Source organism: Podarcis cretensis, assembly GCF_951804945.1.
Source record: "Podarcis cretensis genome assembly, chromosome: 3".
Taxonomy (NCBI): Eukaryota; Metazoa; Chordata; class Lepidosauria; order Squamata; family Lacertidae; genus Podarcis; species Podarcis cretensis.
Window position 1 is genome coordinate 28425607 of NC_137172.1, and position 22166 is coordinate 28447772.

The 22166-nt window shown below is 41.4% G+C and overlaps 1 protein-coding gene across 1 annotated transcript in view; it reads right to left on the reverse strand.

Moving 5' to 3' along the window:
* Positions 1–22166, reverse strand: part of USH2A (usherin) — a 446098-nt gene that overhangs the window by 82643 nt on the left and 341289 nt on the right. Inside the window, exons 56-59 of the mRNA XM_079968364.1 lie at positions 12471–12578; positions 10810–10993; positions 10123–10280; positions 1038–1196 (exon numbers count right to left, since the gene is read on the reverse strand). Coding sequence (XP_079824490.1) covers positions 1038–1196; positions 10123–10280; positions 10810–10993; positions 12471–12578 — 609 coding nt within the window. The remainder of the gene's footprint in view (positions 1–1037; positions 1197–10122; positions 10281–10809; positions 10994–12470; positions 12579–22166) is intronic.

The window sequence follows — 22166 nt, forward strand, 5'->3', positions numbered from 1 at the left end:
AAACGGCATTTCCGTGCGCTGCTCTGGTTCACCAGAAGCGGCTTAGTCATGCTGGCCACATGACCCAGAAGCTGTACGGCGGCTCCCTCGGCCAATAAAGCGAGATGAGCGCCGCAACCCCAGAGTTGGTCATGACTAGACCTAATGGTCAGGGGTCACTTTACCTTTTAAATAAGGTTGTAGACATTTATTGATTACATTGTTTTATATTTTTGTAGACCGCTTTGAGGGTTATTTATTTATTTTACAATCAAGTGGTGTATGAATGCTATGAAATAAAGATCTTGGATAGTAAAACTGACGTTAAACCACAGTTTAATGGACAACAATAGCCAATTGTAGTTTAAGCTAACAAGGACTAGCATGTGAATGCAGAAAGCAAGAGGAGGAAGGAGCACAGAGTCCCAAGGCTCACTCCCTGCTCACTGAATGATAAAAAAAAGGCAAACAGTGCAGGAAAAATTCTTGAAATATTATTGATTTGGACCGTCATAAAAGTTTTTGAAAGATGGGATCAATCTTACAAGTCCCCAATACCCAGAAGCTTCAAGTTCAGTACCAACGGTTTCTGTACACTTCCACCAGCGTAAGTGCTTTACCCATGCCAACAGATCCCTTTAGATAAGGTTTCATGCATTCCTTGTAATCCAAAATAACAGAGCAATAATCCTTCTGCTTTATATGAATAATAAAAAAGAGATAAATTGCTGATGTAACATCAATTGAGAAGGGATTGTATCTGATGTGTACTTCTAGACAATTTTTTTTAAAAAAACCTACTTTATGCTTTTCATAATGCATTTCACAAAAAGGACTACCATTCCCCCAAATGCTAACGTTTTAAATTTTCTTTTAAAATATTCATGATATAATATGGAGAAATGTAAAATGCACCACTCAGTGTCAGGCTTTGCTTTTACTAGGTAAACATTTCACTTCAATTTTGAAATAAGATGTTATCTGTTTTGCTGAACAGAAGCTATTTTGCAAAACTGCACTGTCTGCTGATGACAAAAGAGAATTACTTAACATCTTACCATCCTGGCAAGCTTGTATCCTTATCTCGTATTGTGTGTACGGATCCAGATCATCCAAAAGAGCAAAGTTAGGCTGGCCGACTGGTATTACAAGTGGAGAAGTACTGCCAGCATTTAGTAGTATGTTGTACTTCAAAGGCAAATTAGCCTTAGATGATCCTGTTACAAAATAGACAACAGTTCATAGGATAATTGCTGCTTCACATACACAGTCTTTCTGATTTCGTGTTTCCTCGTAAACAGGGGAACTCAGTGCCATGAAGCACTGGAATGATTAAGATTGTGTTTCTTGATAATGATACTTCATTCATACATGAATAATAAACATACCTTAGTTACAGGTAGGTAGCCGTGTTGGTCTGCCATAGTCAAAACAAAATAAAAGAAAAAAAATTCCTTCCAGTAGCACCTTAAAGACCAACTAAGTTAGTTCTGGGTATGAGCTTTCGTGTGCATGCACACTTCTTCAGATACACGGTGTATCTGAAGAAGTGTGCATGCACACGAAAGCTCATACCCAGAACTAACTTAGTTGGTCTTTAAGGTGCTACTGGAAGGAATTTTTTTTCTTTTATTTTGTTTAAACATACCTTATTCACACATGAATGCTCAGCATTCAGTGGTCACAAGCATCAGGCAACAGAGATGAATCACCACAGACAGAATTTTTAATTTTCCCAATGCCAACTCAAGCATCATGATCAGCCATGGAGATATTTCACACATTTGGCTAAGAGTCAAAGATTTGCCATCGAAACCCTATTCAGATATTCAGACAGAGAGATGGAGTGGGATCGCACACACAGGGCTCTTTCCATTGGAATTGGAAACCCTATTTTCCCAGGATTTCTGATCACCCAAAAATATCTCTATAAGTTTATAGTTGCATGAATGCGGTCTCCATGCAGACCTTCCATTAAACTGTGGAAGTTCAAAGTAGGATCAACACATGCCATTGTACCTCCACTGCTGCATGACTTCCCATCACTGGACATTGGTCATTGTAATCATTGGTCATAATGGCTGGGGCTGATGCGAGTCAGAGGCCCAATACCATCTTGGAGGGACACAGGTTGTCCACCACTGTCCTACAGCAGGCATGGCCAAACTTGGCCGTCCATCTGTTTTGGGACTACAACTCCCATCATCCCTAGCTAACAGGACCAGTGGTCAGGGATGATGGGGATTGTATTCCCAAACAGCTGGAGAGCCAAGTTTGGCCATGCCTGTTCTACAGGATCCAACATTCAGTAGACTGGACTTTTCAAATTACCGTATACAAAACCAAAACAATGTAGTGAAAGGGTTATGGGTAGAAGTGAAATACTTTACTCAGAGAATTTCACAAGCATAAGGTATGAAAGCATATTTAGGTTCATACAGCACAATCTTACTTGTCCCACAAGTGGACAGCAAGGTGCCAAGAAGCTCTGTAAGAAACCATTATAGATTTTTAAAATAAAAAAAGCCCAACTTGCCATGCGTCCGATTTTGCCGATTCAAGAAAAATCCACCCAGACACCATTTTTCTGAGCAATTCCTGGACGTGTCCAGGAAAACCAGGATGTAGGGCAGCCCTAACATAGCCTGGGTTTCCACGACATGCTGTCTTTCACACTTGTATCTGGCCCTATCTTCAAAATGCTCATGGAAGCAACACATGTCGGGCTTTCCCATTTTTATTCATACCAAAACCTTGTACGATAGGTTGGACTGAAGGCACACATTAGGCCAGTGTTTCTCAAACTTGGGTAGGACCAGTGGTCAAGGATTATGGGAGCTGTAGTCTAACAAATTTGAGAAACACTGCATTAGGCATAATCACTGAGTGGGGATCCAGTACTCCATCCAATCAGGGACGGCATAAGAGATTTTGGAACCTGAGGCTGATCCTAAAACTTCACTTCTTTCCCTGCCAGGGAAGAAGGGGAGAGGGAAGATGTACATCAGGAACAAGGGGGGAAGAAAGATCAACACCAAGATCTGCTGTCCCGGACAATCATTCTTCCTGAGGCTGCTGCCTCACCTTGCCTCATGGGAGCCTTGCATGGGTGTTACACATATATGTATAATGTAGCTACACAAAAGAAACATGGAGACAGGAGTGGAGTTTTGGTATTCTGTCCACTATATTATATTGATTCAAAACTGGTAGGAACAACCTCACTAAGGTAAAGGTAAAGGTACCCCTGCCCGTACGGGCCAGTCTTGACAGACTCTGGGGTTGTGCGCCCATCTCACTCAAGAGGCCAGGGGCCAGCGCTGTCCAGAGACACTTCCGGGTCACGTGGCCAGCGTGACAAAGCTGCATCTGGCGAGCCAGAGCCGCACACGGAAACGCCGTTTACCTTCCCACCAGTAAGTGGTCCCTATTTATCTACTTGCACCCGGGGGTGCTTTCGAACTGCTAGGTTGGCAGGCGCTGGGACCGAGCAGCGGGAGCGCACCCCGCCGCGGGGATTCGAACCGCCGACCTTTCGATCGGCAAGCCCTAGGCGCTGAGGCTTTTACCCACAGCGCCACCCGCGTCCCTACAACCTCACTAGGAAGCCAGAAAAGACAGCAGATTCCAAAAGGACGGTGCCATTTTGCATGTTACCTAAATATAAATGTTGGAGGGATGCCATCTGGACTTTTTATTCACATCTGAAATTGTATTAGATTGTTGCTAAGGACAGGCCAAAAACCCAAATAAATAAAGTTAAAAGTAAACAGACTGCCTTGATCAAGTCTTCTCAGGAAGAAAGCAAGAATATGTTACACAAATCATGTAAAAAATGCGTTGAAGAACAATGGGATTGTCAGTAGGATTCTTTGCCCTCTTTTTCTGCATAACATATTTCCCCTATCAGCTGATGCCTTTGAAAACAAGAAAGGCAAATGTTCATAGGAAATGGAAATGTGGCGGTCAGAAAAGTGCCTATGTCTTAAAATATCTGCGGCGAGTCTGAAACTACCACAGCATTGATGGTTTGATGAGTGAATGGAATGAAATGGGCGGATTTGTTAAAGTCAGTTGGGAAACCACACGACTTGGTTAGTTCCAGAGTTCATAAATTTATGTCAGAATAAAAAGAACAGTAAAAGCACAAGTGAACCAATTTACCCTAAGTGCAAATGGCAGTTTTGTTATTTGGTGTCAAAGTTACCGTGAGCACAATGACAACCTGCCATAACGCATTTTCGTGTTCACTAAAGAACAAGGATTTAGTTGGTTAATATTCCCAGCAATACTCCTTTTCATAATTTACAACAACTAGATGCTGATAGGTTATTTAACATTTATGAAGTTAAGATGTAATCAGAAAATCCTGATTATCTTTACAAATAAAAAAGTTAAATTATTCCACTTTTTTCTCTCCATGACTTCATTTCACAGCAGGTACATATTTTGCAGCAGGACAAGTCAATCAAACAACATCTTGGGCTTTCCTCTTCCCCCTTTTTTCTTTATATTTGGACAGTGGATAATGGACAATTCTGAAAAAAGCACCTTCAAATTCATTTCAAAACTAAGGAGTCTCATAAGAAAAATGTGTAAGAAAGTGTGGTTTGAAAGGGTATTGTCCCCCTCCCCCCCGTAGAGATTAAAAACACATTGAAATCAACAGATTAAAAAAAAGCATCACATGATCTTTGGCATATATCAAAATTCAAACCCAATAATGACCAGTGGTCTAATATTGTTTTTCCCATATCTCCCAGAGTTGGATTTTAGCTACATATCTTATGTATTTTATTAATATTCATTGTAAAGATTTCCTCTGACATTTATTATTAAAAACACACCCATATTATCATAAAACAGTATATATGGCTCCATCATCATTTTTAAGGCTAAATATTCAGATAAATGGCACAATCTTTTTTTCTACTAAAAGCTGCACAAATAAAATCATACTGAGGTGTACAGTGGACACTCGGGTGGCGAACGTGATCCATGTGGGAGGCATGTTCGCAACCCGCAGTGCCATGTCTGCGCACACGCGGGTTGTGATTTGGCGCTTCTGCGCATGCGCAGAAACCCAGAAGTAACCCATTTCAGTACTTCCGGGTTTCGGCGCGTCCATAACCCAAAAACACACAACCTGAAGCGTCTATAACCCAAGGTATGACTGTAATTTACAGTGCACAATGTGGTTTTGCTAGTTGAGGCTAATGGGAATTGCAGTTCAAAACAGCAGGAAGGCACCAGGTTAGTGAATGCTGCCCTAGACCAAGTATTCCAAAAACTTTATCAGGTGGTTTCATGTAGGTGCTGAATAGTGTATGAGACACCCTGCATTTAAAAGGTCACTGTGTGGAGCATCAGCCATCCAACACCACCTTTTTAGACCTATCCTCCAGGTAAAACCAGGGCCACCAAAAAAACCACCAAAGCCACTAGGTCCCACATGGATTCAGCACTCAAATTGTAACATAAACCCCTGAGACATCCAAGAGAATTAACAGGGCCACACTCCTGTAAATCTCTCGCCAGGATAACCAAGGCAGTTTCAGTTCCCAAACTATTATTCCAGTAGCAAAATCACTTTCAGAGAAATTATTGGCAATGCTTTACTTATATCAGAAAAAGCTAAAGAGTGCATTCAAGGACACAATGGGCTGGATCCAAACTTATTCTCTGTCCATAATGACCCCAGCCACTGAAAATAAGATCCACAGTACCATATTGGTAAAACAAGTGCACCAACTCCCAGTATCTCTTGCTCTTTCAGAAATTAAAGCCCTATTTTCCATAGTAAGTGAGGTGTGTCAAACACCTTTTTCTCCTTTAATTCATCACTTTAACCACTGCTTGGACATCTCACCATTTAGCTTAGACAGGAGTTTTGAATTATGACATCTATAAAGTTATGGAATTTGGAGACATCACTGCTGTTGAAACATCATAATTAAAATAAAAGGAGACTCCATGGATAGGTAGCCCATAATTAATCCTGTGGGTGCTTATGTGATCCTAATTTATTATAGAAGACAAGGGGATCGAATGCCAGAATGCAGCCACTTTCCATAGACAGGAAGATACTATGGCCAACTAGCCTCTCATCAAAACTTGATTAATAAAAAGCAATTTTATTCCTGGAGACAATATCAATTAAAATGACTGTCTCAATGGGAGAATCACTGCCAACCCTTATTATAAAGGTTGACCTTTGAATGTAAAAGGGAGAAATAGAGTATTTCAATATGATGTATTGAATGCATAACTGAAGATCCATTCATGGAAAAAGTAAAGTCTAAAGAAAAATAAAACTAAACCTACAAAACGGGGGGGGGGGGGGGGATGGGACTTGCCAGTAATACATCATAGTTGTATACAGAGGTTTGGCTTGCTACTAACATTGCCATCCCTTCATGACACCCTCCAGTCATACTTTCAGCCATTTCCTCCAGGCCTCATTTTTATGGGTTGACAATCCCATGCAATTTTAGTCGTTGAGAGCCAATCTGATCCAGGACAGTGAGACATCACCTTACTTTTTGCTAGAAAACTCATAGAAGTGATTCATCATGCCAATATTCCTATGAAACAAGACGTTGTTTATCTCTCTCTTTGCAAATCCCTATAACCTACCACTCTGTTCAGTAGGAGAAAGTGAGTGATGTATTACTGGGTGGTAATCAGGAGTTGTATTTTTGCTGTCCAGGGAGAGAGTCTGGTTTGTCATGTTTTTGTGTGTTTCAAAATTGCTCAGTACTCCTCAGTAGTTACAGTATGTTGCTCTTCATATGACATTCCATTGCCCTAGATGGAGATGGATGAATGAGCCATTGTAAATTATGCTTAATGCTCCTATGTATTTTTGCAGACCAAACATTTTCTCTAATATTTGGGAATTATTTATCTGCATGGCTGGTGGGAACGCATAAGAATGAGGCTTGGATGTGCAGGATTGGTCCAAGGATGCATTCTAGGGCAGGTTACTGTACTGGGCGGTGGGTACTATTTCTGGGTTAGCAGAGTCTGTAACCTGAAGCGTTTCTAACCTGAAGCATCTGTAACCCGAGGTACCACTGTATTTGACTTTTATCTGCAATGTTTTACTTTGATTTTAAAAAAATAAAAAATAAAAATTGTATAGAAAGGTAAAGGGACCCCTGACCATTAGGTCCAGTCGTGACCGACTCTGGGGTTGTGACGCTCATCTCGCTTTATAGGCCAAGGGAGCCGGCGTTCAGCTTCTGGGTCATGTGGCCAGCAGGACTAAGCCGCTTCTGGCAAACCAGAGCAGCACACGGAAATGCCGTTTACCTTCCCACTGGAGCAGTACCTATTTATCTACTTGCACTTTCACATGCTTTCGAACTGCTAGGTTGGCAGGAGCAGGGACCGAGCAACAGGAGCTCACCCCGTCGTGGGGATTCGAACCGCCGACCTTCTGATCGGCAAGTCCTGGGCTCTGTGGTTTAACCCACAGCGCCACCCGTGTCCCTATAAAAGTGGTATAGAAATGATTTAAGTAAAATAAATATTTCAGTAGCAGGAAACAGGAAGCCTTTCAGATGTCGTTGGGCCACAGCTCCCACCAGCCCCCTCCAGCAAAGCAAGTGGTCAAGGATGATGGGAGTCAGAGTCCAACAATATATGGATGGTGCATTGGTTCCTCATGCCTGTCCTGTTTTTCTGCAGTTACCTCAGACTCTCTTTCCCCTTAGTTAGCTTACTATTATTATCATAAATTGAGGTGATGATGATAGCAGTGGCTGGCTTCCCATATTCCCCCCCCCTCCCCACTGCTTGTTCCTGCTTCTCAGAAATATACTATTGCTTTCACAAATACCTTCTGTGTAGGTATATGCATCTATGTTTGTGAATTTGCTGTAATTAAGCTTTTCCCTTAAACCTTTTACAAATGCATACAATTCAGAAACTCTGGGGGAAGAGTAGGATGGGAGAACAGAGAGAAGCCCATTTTCTGATGAAACATGCACATCGTTCGATTTCTTATTTTGACTTTTTAATTCTTTGTGTGTGATTAACACATAGTTAGGCACATTATCAATGGACTTAGCCATGACTAACTCTGCATAGGATCAGGCTTCAAGAAGATAACAAAACATATTTGTAATAGTGAATATTCAAAGCTTTCAGTGAAACTTATTATCAAAACTGAGACAGTATGAGACACTTTCCAATGAAATCAAGTGTAGATTATAAGTCAAATTCACCTGCCTTCTTCCTGGGTTCTAAATCCTTCTAGGCAGTAGAAGGGGAAAAGTTTAATTTAAGATTTTAATCTTTTTCATATATTATAGCATTTCTATAATGGATTTTGTGCTTCTGAAAACTAAAAGATTGACAGCTCAGGATATTATAGATCTATTAACCATTGGTTCAATGGGCATCACAGGAATATTTACTATTCCAAGCATGAGTGCAAATGTTTCCCAGGTAACTTTATATTGAATGTTTTTATATCCTCTTGTCATTCTGTGGCTTTTCTGCAAGGTGGGAGTACAGTATTTTAAATGTTTATGAAGAAAGACTCCATAGAAAAATGCCCAATTAGTATTATTAGTAGAATATATTTAAAGAAGCTAGAAACGGAAAAAAATTAAATTCAGATTCCATACATAACCATTTTAGATATAGCCTCCTGTTTCTGTCTGAAATAAATGATGAGAGCACAATCTCCTTTGTATACACAATTTCTCATATTTTTCAGCAGTTGAAAACTATTGATTGCAGAGCCACACACAACATGAGAATGGAGCCAGTCACTATAGTTATGGAACATTACATTTATATTAACCACCATTGTGTTGGAATACCCATATAATGAGGGTAAATAGCTGAAAGTTTAGCTGATTGCCACATGTAAGGGGGTTGGGGTTGCTTGTGCGTAAGGCGCAAACTGCTCCAAGCTGAGTAGTTTGGTTAAAACTTTCCCCTGACTGGACAGTCAGTATTCCATGACTGTCTCAATCACTGGCAGAATCCGTCAGTGGGCGTTTCCTGAATTTCCTCCAACATAAAAGTTCTTTGACACCAAGTCGCCGCCTAGCTTCCCTGCGCGGAAGCTTTCTGCGCAGAGTGGGCATCCCAAGGGGAGCTCCTGTGCTCTCCCCGCTGGTCTCGCTGGAACAGGCCCGGAGCCTTCCCTCCGAAGCTCCCTCAGCCTCCCCTTCCTCCCTGGCGTAATGCCTATCTCCTTCCCCAGCAGAAGCTCTCCCTCTCTCCTTGCTGGTTCCCTCTCCAGCGTCATTGGGGAGCCTAACCACCACCCTTGGCTCCGATGGCAGTTCCCTGACACCACACTTGCTGGTGAAGATCAGCTATTAGTAGATGGAAACCCTTCTAGTCTGAGGGGAAAGTATCATGAGGTAGAGGCCCAACAGAGGATGTATAACAACAACTTTAATTTCATACTAAACAGTACACTGCCTGAGAGTTCACTCAGCAACTCTTGGTATGACAAACAGACACTCCACTGGGGTTGTTAATGCTTCCTTTTTGGAGAGCAGACATCCCCAGAATTGGCTGCATTTGTCATGAACTCAGCAGAGAAAGGAGAACAAGGATACGGTTCCTCTTTTTTAAAGTCTCTGATAATAAATAACTGTCTGAAGCCAAATTAAAATGAATTAATCAATTGCACATAAGTCATAGATGGTATGACTAGATGATCACTATTAAATTAAAATTCACAATTTGGCATTAAATTATATTTCCTCAATTTGAAGGCAATACAGCCGATTCTATTGCTTAATTATTATTGTTTTATCACAAACCAGAGATGGCTGAAGACATTTTGGTGCCTCAAGGAGAAAACCAAAATATTTCTCCTCCCTGTAATTATGGTCACACTTGTAACAAATGAATGCTGTAATGTGGTATCAAGTTTCCTGAATGTATGTCCCATTGAACTCAATGGAACCGAGACATCATACATACATATATTGATTCCTTTTAATGATAAATCCAAATCTGCCACTTAAGGAAGGATGGTAGGGCCAACACTGGTATGAACCATTCCTTCCTAAATCACAAAAACCAAAAACATGAAAAGCAGATGACTTCAGCAGACAGATAACTCATTTAATACATATCCCCACATAGTACACAAAAACTCATGCTTACCAGGAATTTCCCAAGCTACAAATATGGAATGTGCATCAATTGTTGTGACATTATATGGGGTACGGATTTCCTCTGGTGTTGCCACAGGTGTTTGGATAATGTATTTGCCACTAGTGTTGCTCCCACCCCATGTGCTGGCTTCTAGCTGGTAAACATATCTATAAACAAACAATGGGGTACAGTGAGTGGAGGACAGAAAGAAATGTTCACAAAATAATCAAATATGTTAGTTATTTGGAACACGTTTACTTTAAATTTTAGAAATGATTAGGTTGATGAATAAACATCATAAAACATGTGTGTCAGATACCAGTAATATTAAATTTTCTGCATTTCTCTCTCTGTGTGTCTGTTATATGTATTTATGTGTAAGTGTGTGTGTGTGTGTATAACAGATCATAATCCTTGATTACACAGATCACTTGCTCTCACTAGAGTGAGGCGTGGCATTTGGATTCAGTCTACTGGCCCTCACACATAACTAATGAGCTAACAGCACTGCTGATCTGTTTCGTCTGAAGCTTTGGAAAACTGAATTCAGGTGCTATCATGCCCTCAGCATTCACAGGAATGCTAAAGAGATATCCATATATGGAGTCCAACAGTTAGATCATGTTTGAACATTTTTGGAAGATATAAATACATTATACTAGATTAAACACTTATTAGACACCTCTGCCATTTTACCTGCTATTTGGTTGCAGGCCAGAATCAGTGAAATTCAGATTTTCTTTACCACCCTTGAAAATCTCTTCTCCATTACAAAGCAATCGATACTGAGAAATAATTCCATTAAGTTGCTCCGGTTCATCCCAATATAATTCAACTACTGTAGAGCTAACTGTGATATGACGAGGCTGTAACCATACCCCTGTAATTATATCAATAATACAGTGTTAATAACAACATCTTTGCATAATTATTTAATGTTATAAACAAGCTAGGATGGTAGACTGTGTTAGTTAATAACGCCGGCATCCAAAATCAATTCAGCTTGATCTCGATGACAGCAAACAACCTTACAATTTATTTATTTTTTAAAAAATAATTTTATATATAACCTAGCATTCAACAGGTTTCTAGGGCAGCTTACAAAATGTGTGTGTGTGTAACATTAAAACACCGCGGTATAAAAGAACAGCCAGGAAGATTGAAAACAAACACCAAGCAGCATAAAAGCTGGGGGAAATTACAAAGGGTTTTGTCTATGGATATGACATCCCTGGGGAAAGCATGCCATAGTTGGGTGCCACAACACAGTAGCCTACCATTGCACCTGAGATGGCAAGATCACCCAATGAAAAGCAATTTTTGAAGATATTAGTGTATGGACCAGCATACCCTAGGTAACAAGTTCTTAAGTATCCTGGTCCCAAGCTCTGAAGGTCTTCAAAAGTGAAAACCAGTATTTTGAATTGGTCTCAGAAATTAACTGAGAGCCAATGCAGTTGACAAAGGAAAGCTGTAATGTGAACATAATACCCAGGACTAGGTATTAGATTCACAGGTGCATTTTGAAGTGATTTTAGTTTCTGAACTGTCTTCAGAGGGATCCCCAGGCACAATTACAGAATTACAGAAGTCTAATCTGAGGGATGGATCAGGGAGGTCTGCCTATCTTTGCTCAGTGAGGTTGAAGTTGGTGCACCAAGTTAAACTGGAAGAAGGTGCCCCATACCAGAGACAGAAGCGATTCACCAACACCTTCGGGCTGCAATATAAAATTGTATTTTATGGCTTTATTATATACTTTATGTCATCCAGTCACTAGGCAACTAATAAATACAGTGAATAGTGTTTTTTAAAATGTGCAAAATGGTGTTTCCTTAAATATTTGCCCTTGGATCATCCTCCAAATCTACGGAACTAGAAATGGGAAAAATTAGGTAGTAGGTAAAACATACGCTGAGACTCATTTGGTATATACCTACTATTTGTCACTGAAAATTGTGCCTGGAGATGGTGCAGACTATACCCTTTCTTGTGTCCTGTCACCAATTCTTTCTCCCCAGCTCTGTTCTTTGGACTCTTTGAAAGTTAGGTGCTTAAACAGTGTGTTACAGCAATAGCATGAGAGCCCTTTTTCTGTGCTTTCATTCTGTTCATTTATTTGAGGGTTCCCTCTCTTATTTTGCATACTACCTCAAAGTTGTGCTGTGTGCACAGGCACAAAGGAACACAGATGTGACTGTACAAATTCAACATCATATTTGAATGCCAAAGGTTTTTGTTTCTTTAAAAACAAATCTAGGAGCTGGTTCATCTGGTTAGCACAAATGCTATAGAACATTTACTGCTGGTGTAAGTGCCTCCAAGTTCTGCAGAACTTAATATATTTCTATACTTACCTTGAGGAGCAGCTTGCAGTGTTCTACCTGAACTTGTCCGACTAGAAGTGCATCCAGCAAATGTACATGCTGTGAGTGTAAAGCTGTAGTTTCTGTAAGGCTGAAGATCTAAACAACCAGACCAAATAGGATTAAATTGAAGTCTTCAGATGTTTGCTTTGACCCAGATTTCTACCAGCGAATCTTCCCTACGAAGTGTACTGTATGGGGTATTATCAGTGGCAGAGCTACATTTTTGGGACACCGAAGCTTGAACTGTCATGGGGACCCCTTCTCAATCAGCAACAAGGTCTGGCTAGCGACTGTTATCCTCTTCAATGGGGAATCACCACACTTTTACAACATCTCTGCTGCTGAAACTCACACTTTGGGGTTGTTGAAATGTATACAACAAAAAATTAATCAGTTTGAGTTGTGTGGCTCAAATTTGGCCTACTAGATAAAAAAAAGTGTTTTATAAGTTGTTTCTGTTAATTATTATGCTATGGTCAGAAATGCATTTGCTGGTCATAGTCTTTTCTCTCTCCTTCCTAACACCATGATCACCCAGGTTCCCAAAGCACTCAAACAGATATGCTCACAGTTGGATACACTGAGTGTTCTGTCAGGGTAACAATGACAGTGCTGAATGGATGCCAACTCAGCACCCATAAATCCATAAATGCTTAAGGGGAGCTTGCTGGATCAGAGCAAAGGTTCCTCTAGTCCAACATCTGGTGAACTCCAACAGTGACCAGTTTGAGGCTTCCCGGAAGCCCAGAAACAGCACACCCAGACAAAAGCTTTTCTCATGTTGTTAGTTCTCTAGCAATATGTATTCAAAGGCATACCACATGTTTGTTTGTTTAGTGATAGTTAATAGCCACTTTTTCAGTCCCCACTTTTAAACCTGTCTATGGCACTGAGCATTGCCACATCTTGCTAGCAATGAATGCCATCAGTGAATTATATTTTGTGGCACTGTGGGTTTGCCGATCAGAAGGTTGGCGGTTCAAATCCCTTCAACGGGGTGAGCTCCCATTGCTCAGTCCCTGCTTCTGCCAACCTAGCAGTTTGAAAGCACGTCAAACTGCTAGTAGATAAATAGGTACCGCTCTGGTGGGAAGGTGAACGACGTTTCCATGCACTGCTCTGGTTCGCCAGAAGTGGTTTAGTCATGCTGGCCACATGAGAGCTTGCAGGGCAGCGGCTGAAGAAGGAGCAAAAAGGGTTTTCTCCTGTGTGTGTTTCTTGTGGCTGATTAGCTGCTCTCACTGTGCAAAGGTCAGAGGGGGCAGGGTTTCTGTTGAGGTAGGTGATTAGCTGTGGGAGGAGCTTATCAGAGCTTGTAGGGCAGCGGCTGAAGAAGGAGCAAAAAGGGTTTTCTCCTGTGTGTGTTTCTTGTGGCTGATTAGCTGTTCTCCCTGTGCAAAGGTCAGAGGGGGCAGGGTTTCTGTTGAGGTAGGTGATTAGCTGTGGGAGGAGCTTATCAGAGCTTGTAGGGCACTCTTAAAAGACAAAGTCCAGCAACTGGAGGAACGTGTGGCTACGCTCCAAAGAATTAGAGAGCTGGAGCTCTTCTTGGAAGCAACAGAGCACACCGTCTCCACCAAGGAGGAGACAGGGGACTCCCCTGAGAAGGACGCTAGTTCACCAACACAGGAGCCAGATATATGGAGAAACGTGACTCAAAGAAGTAGGAGGCCCAGGGTTCGCTCTGATTGTTTAGAAATACACAATCGCTTTGAGGTCCTCTCCCCTAGAATGGAAGACGAAGAGCAGACTCGATTTGAGCATCTCTCCCTCGTTACAGTCGATCAGGTATATGAAGACGAGCAGCAAAGTCAGTCCTCAGGGAATGTGCAGGCGACCTTGGAACGGACAGATCACGGAAGAACCCCGACCAAACCTAAGAGGAGGCGTGTAGTGGTGATAGGGGATTCCCTACTGAGGGGAACAGAAGCAGTGATCTGTGGGCCTGACAAGATGTCTCGGGAAGTGTGCTGTCTCCCCGGGGCTAAGATCCAAGATGTAACTGAACGACTACAAGGAATCATAAAACCCACTGACAAATACCCCTTCCTCTTGGTTCATGTGGGAACCAATGACACTGCAAGCAATAGCCTCCAGAAGATCAAAAGAGACTATGAGGCTCTGGGCAGGAAATTGAAGCAATTAAATGCACAAATTGTCATCTCATCTGTCCTCCCAGTTGAACGACGTGGCCCAGGGAGAGAGAGAAAAATAGTGGAAGTGAACAGCTGGCTTCGCAAATGGTGTAAACAGGAACGGTTTGGATTCTTAGATCACGGACTGCAGTTTCTTGAAGATGGACTTCTGGCAAGCGATGGGCTGCACCTCACAACAGTTGGGAGGAATGTTTTTGCCAAAAATCTCAGAAACCTCATCAGGAGGGCTTTAAACTGACTAATGTGGGGGAGGAAGACAGTGCTCCTGAAGGTAGGAGTCTATCAATTGATGAACATGATCATCCAAATGTCATAGACCAAATGGAGCAAACAGCACGCAGACCTAGTGGTGGGAGGAAAAAATCCTTAAATAAGAGACACAGGGGAATGATTAATGGACTTCAATGTCTGTACACTAATGCGCAAAGCATGGGTAATAAACAAGATGAGCTTGAGCTCTTGGTACAGCAAACTAAATATGACATAATAGGCATCACTGAAACCTGGTGGGATAAGTCCCACGACTGGAATGTAAAAATGGAGGGTTACAATCTATTTCAGAGAAACAGACCAGACAAGAAAGGAGGAGGAGTGGCGTTATATGTCAGGGATGTGTATACCTGTGAAGAGATCCAAGATTTAGAACCTCAAAGCCAAAGTGAGAGCGTTTGGGTCAAAATTAAGGGAGAGATGAATAACAGGGACCTCATTGTGGGAGTTTACTATAGATCCCCAAGCCAAACGGAGGACATAGATGATGCCTTCCTGGAACAGATGGCCAAGCATGCAAAAGGAAGGGAGATAGTAGTAATGGGGGACTTCAATTACCCTGATATTTGCTGGATGTCAAACTCAGCCAAGAGCATAAGGTCAAACAGTTTCCTCACTGGCCTTGCAGACAACTTCATTGTCCAGAAAGTGGGAGAAGCAACAAGAGGAACAGCCATTTTAGATCTGGTCCTAACCAATGTTGATGACCTGGTTAGTGGGGTAGAAGTGGAAGGATCATTAGGCGCGAGTGATCATGCTCTTCTGAAGTTTACTATACAGCGGAAAGGAGCAGCCAAGCATACTAGGACTCAATTTCTTGACTTTAAGAAAGCCGACTTCATAAAACTTAGGGAAGTGCTGGGTGAGATCCCATGGACAGTAATACTAAAAGGAAAGGGAGTTCATGATGGCTGGGAGTTTGTTAAGAGGGAGATAGTAAAAGCACAACTTCAGGCAATACCAATGAGACGGAAACATGGAAGGTGCGTAAAGAAGCCAGGGTGGCTATCTAAAGAACTTTTAACTGAGTTAAGATTAAAAAAGGATGTGTACAAAAAATGGAAAAGGGGGGAAACCACCAAAGAGGAATTCAAACAAATAGCCAGCACGTGTAGACACAAAGTCAGAAAAGCTAAAGCACAGAATGAACTCAGGCTTGCTAGAGAGGTTAAAAGCAACAAAAATGGCTTTTATGGGTATGTTCGTAGCAAAAGGAAGAACAAAGAAACAGTGGGGTCACTCAGAGGAGAAGATGGTGAAATGCAAACAGGGGACACAGAAAGGGCTGAACTCCTCAATGCCTTCTTTGCCTCAGTCTTCTCCGATAAAGAAAACAATGCCCAACCTGAAGAATTTGGAGCAAATGATTCAGCAGAGGAAACACAGCCCAGAATAACTAAGGAGATAGTACAAGAATACTTGGCTAGTCTAGATGTATTCAAGTCTCCAGGGCCAGATGAACTGCATCCAAGAGTATTAAAAGAACTGGCAGATGTGATCTCAGAACCACTGGCAGTCATCTTTGAGAATTCCTGGAGAACAGGCGAAGTCCCGGCAGACTGGAGGAGGGCAAATGTTGTCCCTATTTTCAAAAAGGGGAAAAGAGAGGACCCAAATAATTACCGCCCAGTCAGTCTGACATCAATACCAGGGAAGATTCTGGAGCAGATCATTAAGCAAACAGTTTGTGAGCACCTAGAAAGGAATACTGTGATCACCAATAGTCAGAATGGATTTCTGAAAAATAAGTCGTGTCAGACTAACCTGATCTCGTTTTTTGACAGAATTACAAGCCTGGTAGATGAAGGGAACACAGTGGATGTAGCCTACCTTGATTTCAGCAAGGCATTTGACAAGGTGCCCCATGATATTCTTGTAAAGAAGCTGGTAAAATGCGGTCTTGACTATGCTACCACTCAGTGGATTTGTAACTGGCTGACTGACCGAACCCAAAGGGTGCTCATCAATGGTTCCTCTTCATCCTGGAGAAGAGTGACTAGTGGGGTGCCACAGGGTTCTGTCTTGGGCCCGGTCTTATTCAACATCTTTATCAACGACTTGGATGATGGACTCAAGGGCATCCTGATCAAATTTGCAGATGACACCAAACTGGGAGGGGTGGCTAACACCCCAGAGGACAGGATCACACTTCAAAACGACCTTGACAGATTAGAGAGCTGGGCCAAAACAAACAAGATGAATTTTAATAGGGAGAAATGTAAAGTATTGCACTTGGGCAAAAAAAATGAGAGGCACAAATACAAGATGGGTGACACCTGGCTTGAGAGCAGTACATGTGAAAAGGATCTAGGAGTCTTGGTTGACCACAAACTTGACATGAGCCAACAGTGTGACGCGGCAGCTAAAAAAGCCAATGCAATTCTGGGCTGCATCAATAGGAGTATTGCATCTAGATCAAGGGAAGTAATAGTGCCACTGTATTCTGCTCTGGTCAGACCTCACCTGGAGTACTGTGTCCAGTTCTGGGCACCACAGTTCAAGAAGGACACTGACAAACTGGAATGTGTCCAGAGGAGGGCAACCAAAATGGTCAAAGGCCTGGAAACGATGCCTTATGAAGAACGGCTAAGGGAGCTGGGCATATTTAGCCTGGAGAAGAGGAGGTTAAGGGGTGATATGATAGCCATGTTCAAATATATAAAAGGATGTCACATAGAGGAGGGAGAAAGGTTGTTTTCTGCTGCTCCAGAGAAGCGGACACGGAGCAATGGTTCCAAACTACAAGAAAAAAGATTCCACCTAAACATTAGGAAGAACTTCCTGACAGTAAGAGCTGTTTGACAGTGGAATTTGCTGCCAAGGAGTGTGGTGGAGTCTCCTTCTTTGGAGGTCTTTAAGCAGAGGCTTGACAACCATATGTCAGGAGTGCTCTGATGGTGTTTCCTGCTTGGCAGGGGGTTGGACTCGATGGCCCTTGTGGTCTCTTCCAACTCTATGATTCTATGATTCTATGATTCTATGACACAGAAGCTGTATGCCGGCTCCCTCGGCCAGTAAAGCAAGATGAGCGCCGCAACCCCAGAGTTGTCTGCGACTGGACCTAACGGTCAGGGGTCCCTTTACTTTTACCTTTACACATATATATCAACTCTTAGTTCCAGGGTCTAGCAGGATTTTAAACAGAACTTGCTGCTGTATTTTATACTCATTAATTGTGTATTGGAATCCATTCCAAAATACAACCCCTTCCCCTAGTCTGTATCAGTTTTATAAGTCATTTCCCATTTCTCTATCCTTAACTTACAATTACCTCCCATGGCTCCACCTTTATATTTCTCTGCATTCCTCTACCACAAAATATTTCAAGACCCAACTGCATCTTTGAAAATGGGTTATAAATATGTAAATATGCATTCATTCTAATGCATAAGTCTCAAAACGCAGTATCAAGGAGGGGAAAGACACCAGATTTCCTCCTTTTACGAGCACAGAAACCACTATTAGACTTCTGTTCACATTTTGTATTTTTCCTCTAATCTTCCTTGTCCTTGTCAGTGATGGGTCCCACTCTTTCTTATCTCTTCTTCTCTACCCTTTGCAAAATGTTTTCATTAAACTAGTATTGTAAGTACTTTAAGAAAAACAATGCAATTCTATGACAAGGGGAGAAAAAATCCTTTGGGCAGAACCCTTTGTCTAAAAACGGTTAGATGACAGCTTCATTGTTGTTGTGGATTTCAAAATGGTCATACATACAGAACAGCAATACACAACAGGCCCATCGGAAGGGAAATACAGTGAATGAATGAATGAATGACACCCAAGGCTTCAAGCTGCTTGCAAATTGAACAGGATGCAAAGCTTTGAAAAATAGAGGAGTCAGAGAGACAGTCTGGATTGTAACCTAATCATGAACTCAAAGAGAAGTGTGGTGGTGGTGGCGGTGGAAATCTCTATATACTTAGCATAAAAGCAAACGGGCAAAAATGATAGTTGCAGGCTAGAAAGGGAAAGACATGGATGGGAGCCAAACATTTAACAGTATTTCATGATAGAAAAGATTACTGTGGCAACAGATTATTTCAACTCCCCTAAAGGGAGTCATGTTCATTCACTTTTAGAAGTAAATATTTATTAGAAAGCACTATTTATTTACAACCATTTAGTACAGACTGGAAAAAATGGTGTAAAAAAGAAGACCGTATGGGTGGTTTTTCATTATTATTGTTCCAACGAGCTGAATCTAGGGGGCAGCTGATGATCACCTCATGGGTATGCAGGAGAAGAAAGTTTTAAATGGGGGTCTTTCCACGCATAAAGATCACCACTTTGCTTTTCATTCAGGCCCTCTTTCAGGATAAGGCTTGCCTCTTTAGGAATTGTTTTGGAATGATTTGGAAGTTTAAATTAGCAAAAGCTGTTAAAAACAGAGTTGTCCTGCCTGTGTATCTTTTCTCAAAGGACAACAAAGAGACCAATGGATGGCCAATTCTGCCAAAATGTTTGCTGAATGGGCATAATTCCAAAACCCATCTGGAATTTGTAAAGAAGGCTGAGTGAAAATTTTGCAATATATAAATAAAAACAAATAAGCAGCATTTCTTGAAGACTGCATATTCATTTGAATAATAAATTGGAAGAAAACATTGTGCATGCACAGGAGACCTTTGCTTCTGTATTTTCACTCACTCTTGCTCTCTGCTTGGGTTCAGATATAACACGAATTCATGGTTTAGCATCAGAAGCCAAAGCAAGCCTCCAGCTCATATGCTCGTCTGGCATGACCATAAAAATGAAATAAGAAGTTTCAACTTCCGTTTTTGATTAACCATAGTTTAGTCAGTTGTGCAAACTTTGCTGACCTCCTCCTCACACTTGTGCCAGAGGTGAAGAAGGAAGGCTGTGAGCCTGATGCATCTTGGTTTGGAATCATGTCTAAATGAGCACACACACACACACCCTTCTTTCTTTTTAAAGTACTGCTGCCAAATCTTCAAACTGCTTTGTAAATGAGTGAGTTTAGAAAGAAATTTGGTAGCTCAGGAAGAAATCTGAAGACGAAAACTAATAATGTAGGTGTGAGGGCAGAAATCATACCTTTATCCCTTCAAATATCAGGCCTTGTTAAGTCCCAGTCTAAAACAAATGCATGAGTTTGCTGTTCTCAGGATATTGTTGCATCAGTTTGCATATATTATTCCACATCCACAACTTTGCCCAATTTACAAATGTACTACAGTGAAACCTTGCATGGGAAGTGCCTGCATTGTTGCCACTGTTTTTGTCTAAATAATATTGTTCATTAAATGACTAATAAATGGAAATAATAATAACAAACAAACAAATGGGTGATATAACCCACGAAAGCTTGTGCCACAACAAACATGTGAATCTTTAAGGTGCTACAGGAATTCTTCTTCTTTTTGCACAACAGACAGCTATCCCCCTTGGGAATTTCCACTTTTGTGAAATTCTCTAACCATTTCAGTCACAAAATATTCTGCACAACATATAAAATATGTTCAATGAAAGGTATGTCAGTGGATGTGCCTGTTATGAAATAACTTTAGTAACACAGAGAGAGGAATCTTTTCAGAAATTCCATTATTCTGGAAGCATCTGAGATGCAAAAACAGACTGGGGAAAATGAATTCCTGTTCTTGCTGCTGAAGAGGGCAGTCTTAGCTTTCTTTTAATAGAATGCCCCCTAATTATTTTAGTCTCCCTCCCCATCCCCCCGCCCCCGCTTGCATTAGCAGGACCATTTGTAAAGGAGTAGTAACACAAAGTGAAACAATGCCATAACTGTCATCCAAATTGTTCTGTACAGAGTACTGGAAGTGTTCACTAATAAATGGTATAAAAAGGTCTTTTATTGACAAGCTGCCATAGGCTGTTTGCATTAGAGAATATGAGAAGATGATGGCTGGTGCCCCTCGCTCCCAGTGGCATTCTACTCCATGCGATAGCAGAAAATGCTTCAGTTTACTTAAAGCATTGATAACACCTCTAAATAATTAACTGAGGACTTCCTGTCTTCAATTACTTAATGCTTTTTTTAACATCTTGAGAGGATTATAAGCAATTTATGGATTTCACATGACGAGCACATTCACCGCTATTCCCACAAAGCATTTATGGGATCATGTTTCCAAAGCTTTGATGTAATTAAAAATAAGCAGCGAGACAATGGTGCCGTGGCAAGGTGCAAGCCTCCTCATCTGCAATTTGTAAGGCACTCGGATTGAAAGTCTCAGGGAACGCTAATGCTACAGCTTCATTAACGTTCAACTGTTGCTCTGGGAACAGCAGAGGTTTTTTGAAGATGAGAAAAATCAAAACACAGGTCCACAGGGGCCTGAAACGATGGCCAGTTCAAACATCTGAGATATGTGAAATAAGTACAGTTGTTTTAGTGAACACCATGAATTTAGAGTGTAGTAATTATCACATAGAAAAAGCACTATTCCACCTTGAGGTGCCTTGCTCAGTAAGGGGAGGTTCTTGCTGAATACTCAAAAAATGCCATTGGAAGAGTGGGGTTCTTTTAACTAAAGCTATAGACAACAGAAATATTCATTGGCAATTCTGCTTCAAGACAAAGGAAATTCCTAGTCCAGGCCAGCATGGCAAACAGCAACAAGAAGTGGATTGTTGCCTTTCATGCTTTGCTTTTAAGGTTGCCAGAAGCACAGATAGCTCAGTTGGTACATTTGTGAGACTCAATCTCAGGATCATAGGTTCAAGTCCAACAATGGGTAAAAGATTCCTCCTTTGCAGGGAGCTGGACTAGATGACTCTCCTGGTCCCTTCCAACTCTCTAATTCTATGATATTGCCAGCCACCATTGGGAACTAATTGCTAGACTACATGGATCTTTGGTCTCAACCAGTGAGGCTCTATCTAGTATTTTAAAGCCATCACTTAACACTGGATATTTATTAGTTGATTGGTTGGTTTGATTTATATCATGCTGTTCATTTTCATGATCCCAGGGCAGGTAGCAATGATTTAAAAGCTGTAACAACAACAACAACAACAACAACAAAATCTAACAATTAAGGGGGGGGTGTAAAACAGCAGGTAACAGCCATTATCAAGAGTTTTCGCAGCAAATACCAAACATTCCCCAACAACATTTGAGGCACGGATGCATCCAACAGAATATCCCTCATCAGTCCCCACAGAAAAGCCCAATAGAATAAAAATATTTTAATTGGCTAAACATGACATTGCAACACTAGACTGACAATGCAATGTTAATAGAAGTGTATTGTGAATGTGCTGCTGCTGCTGC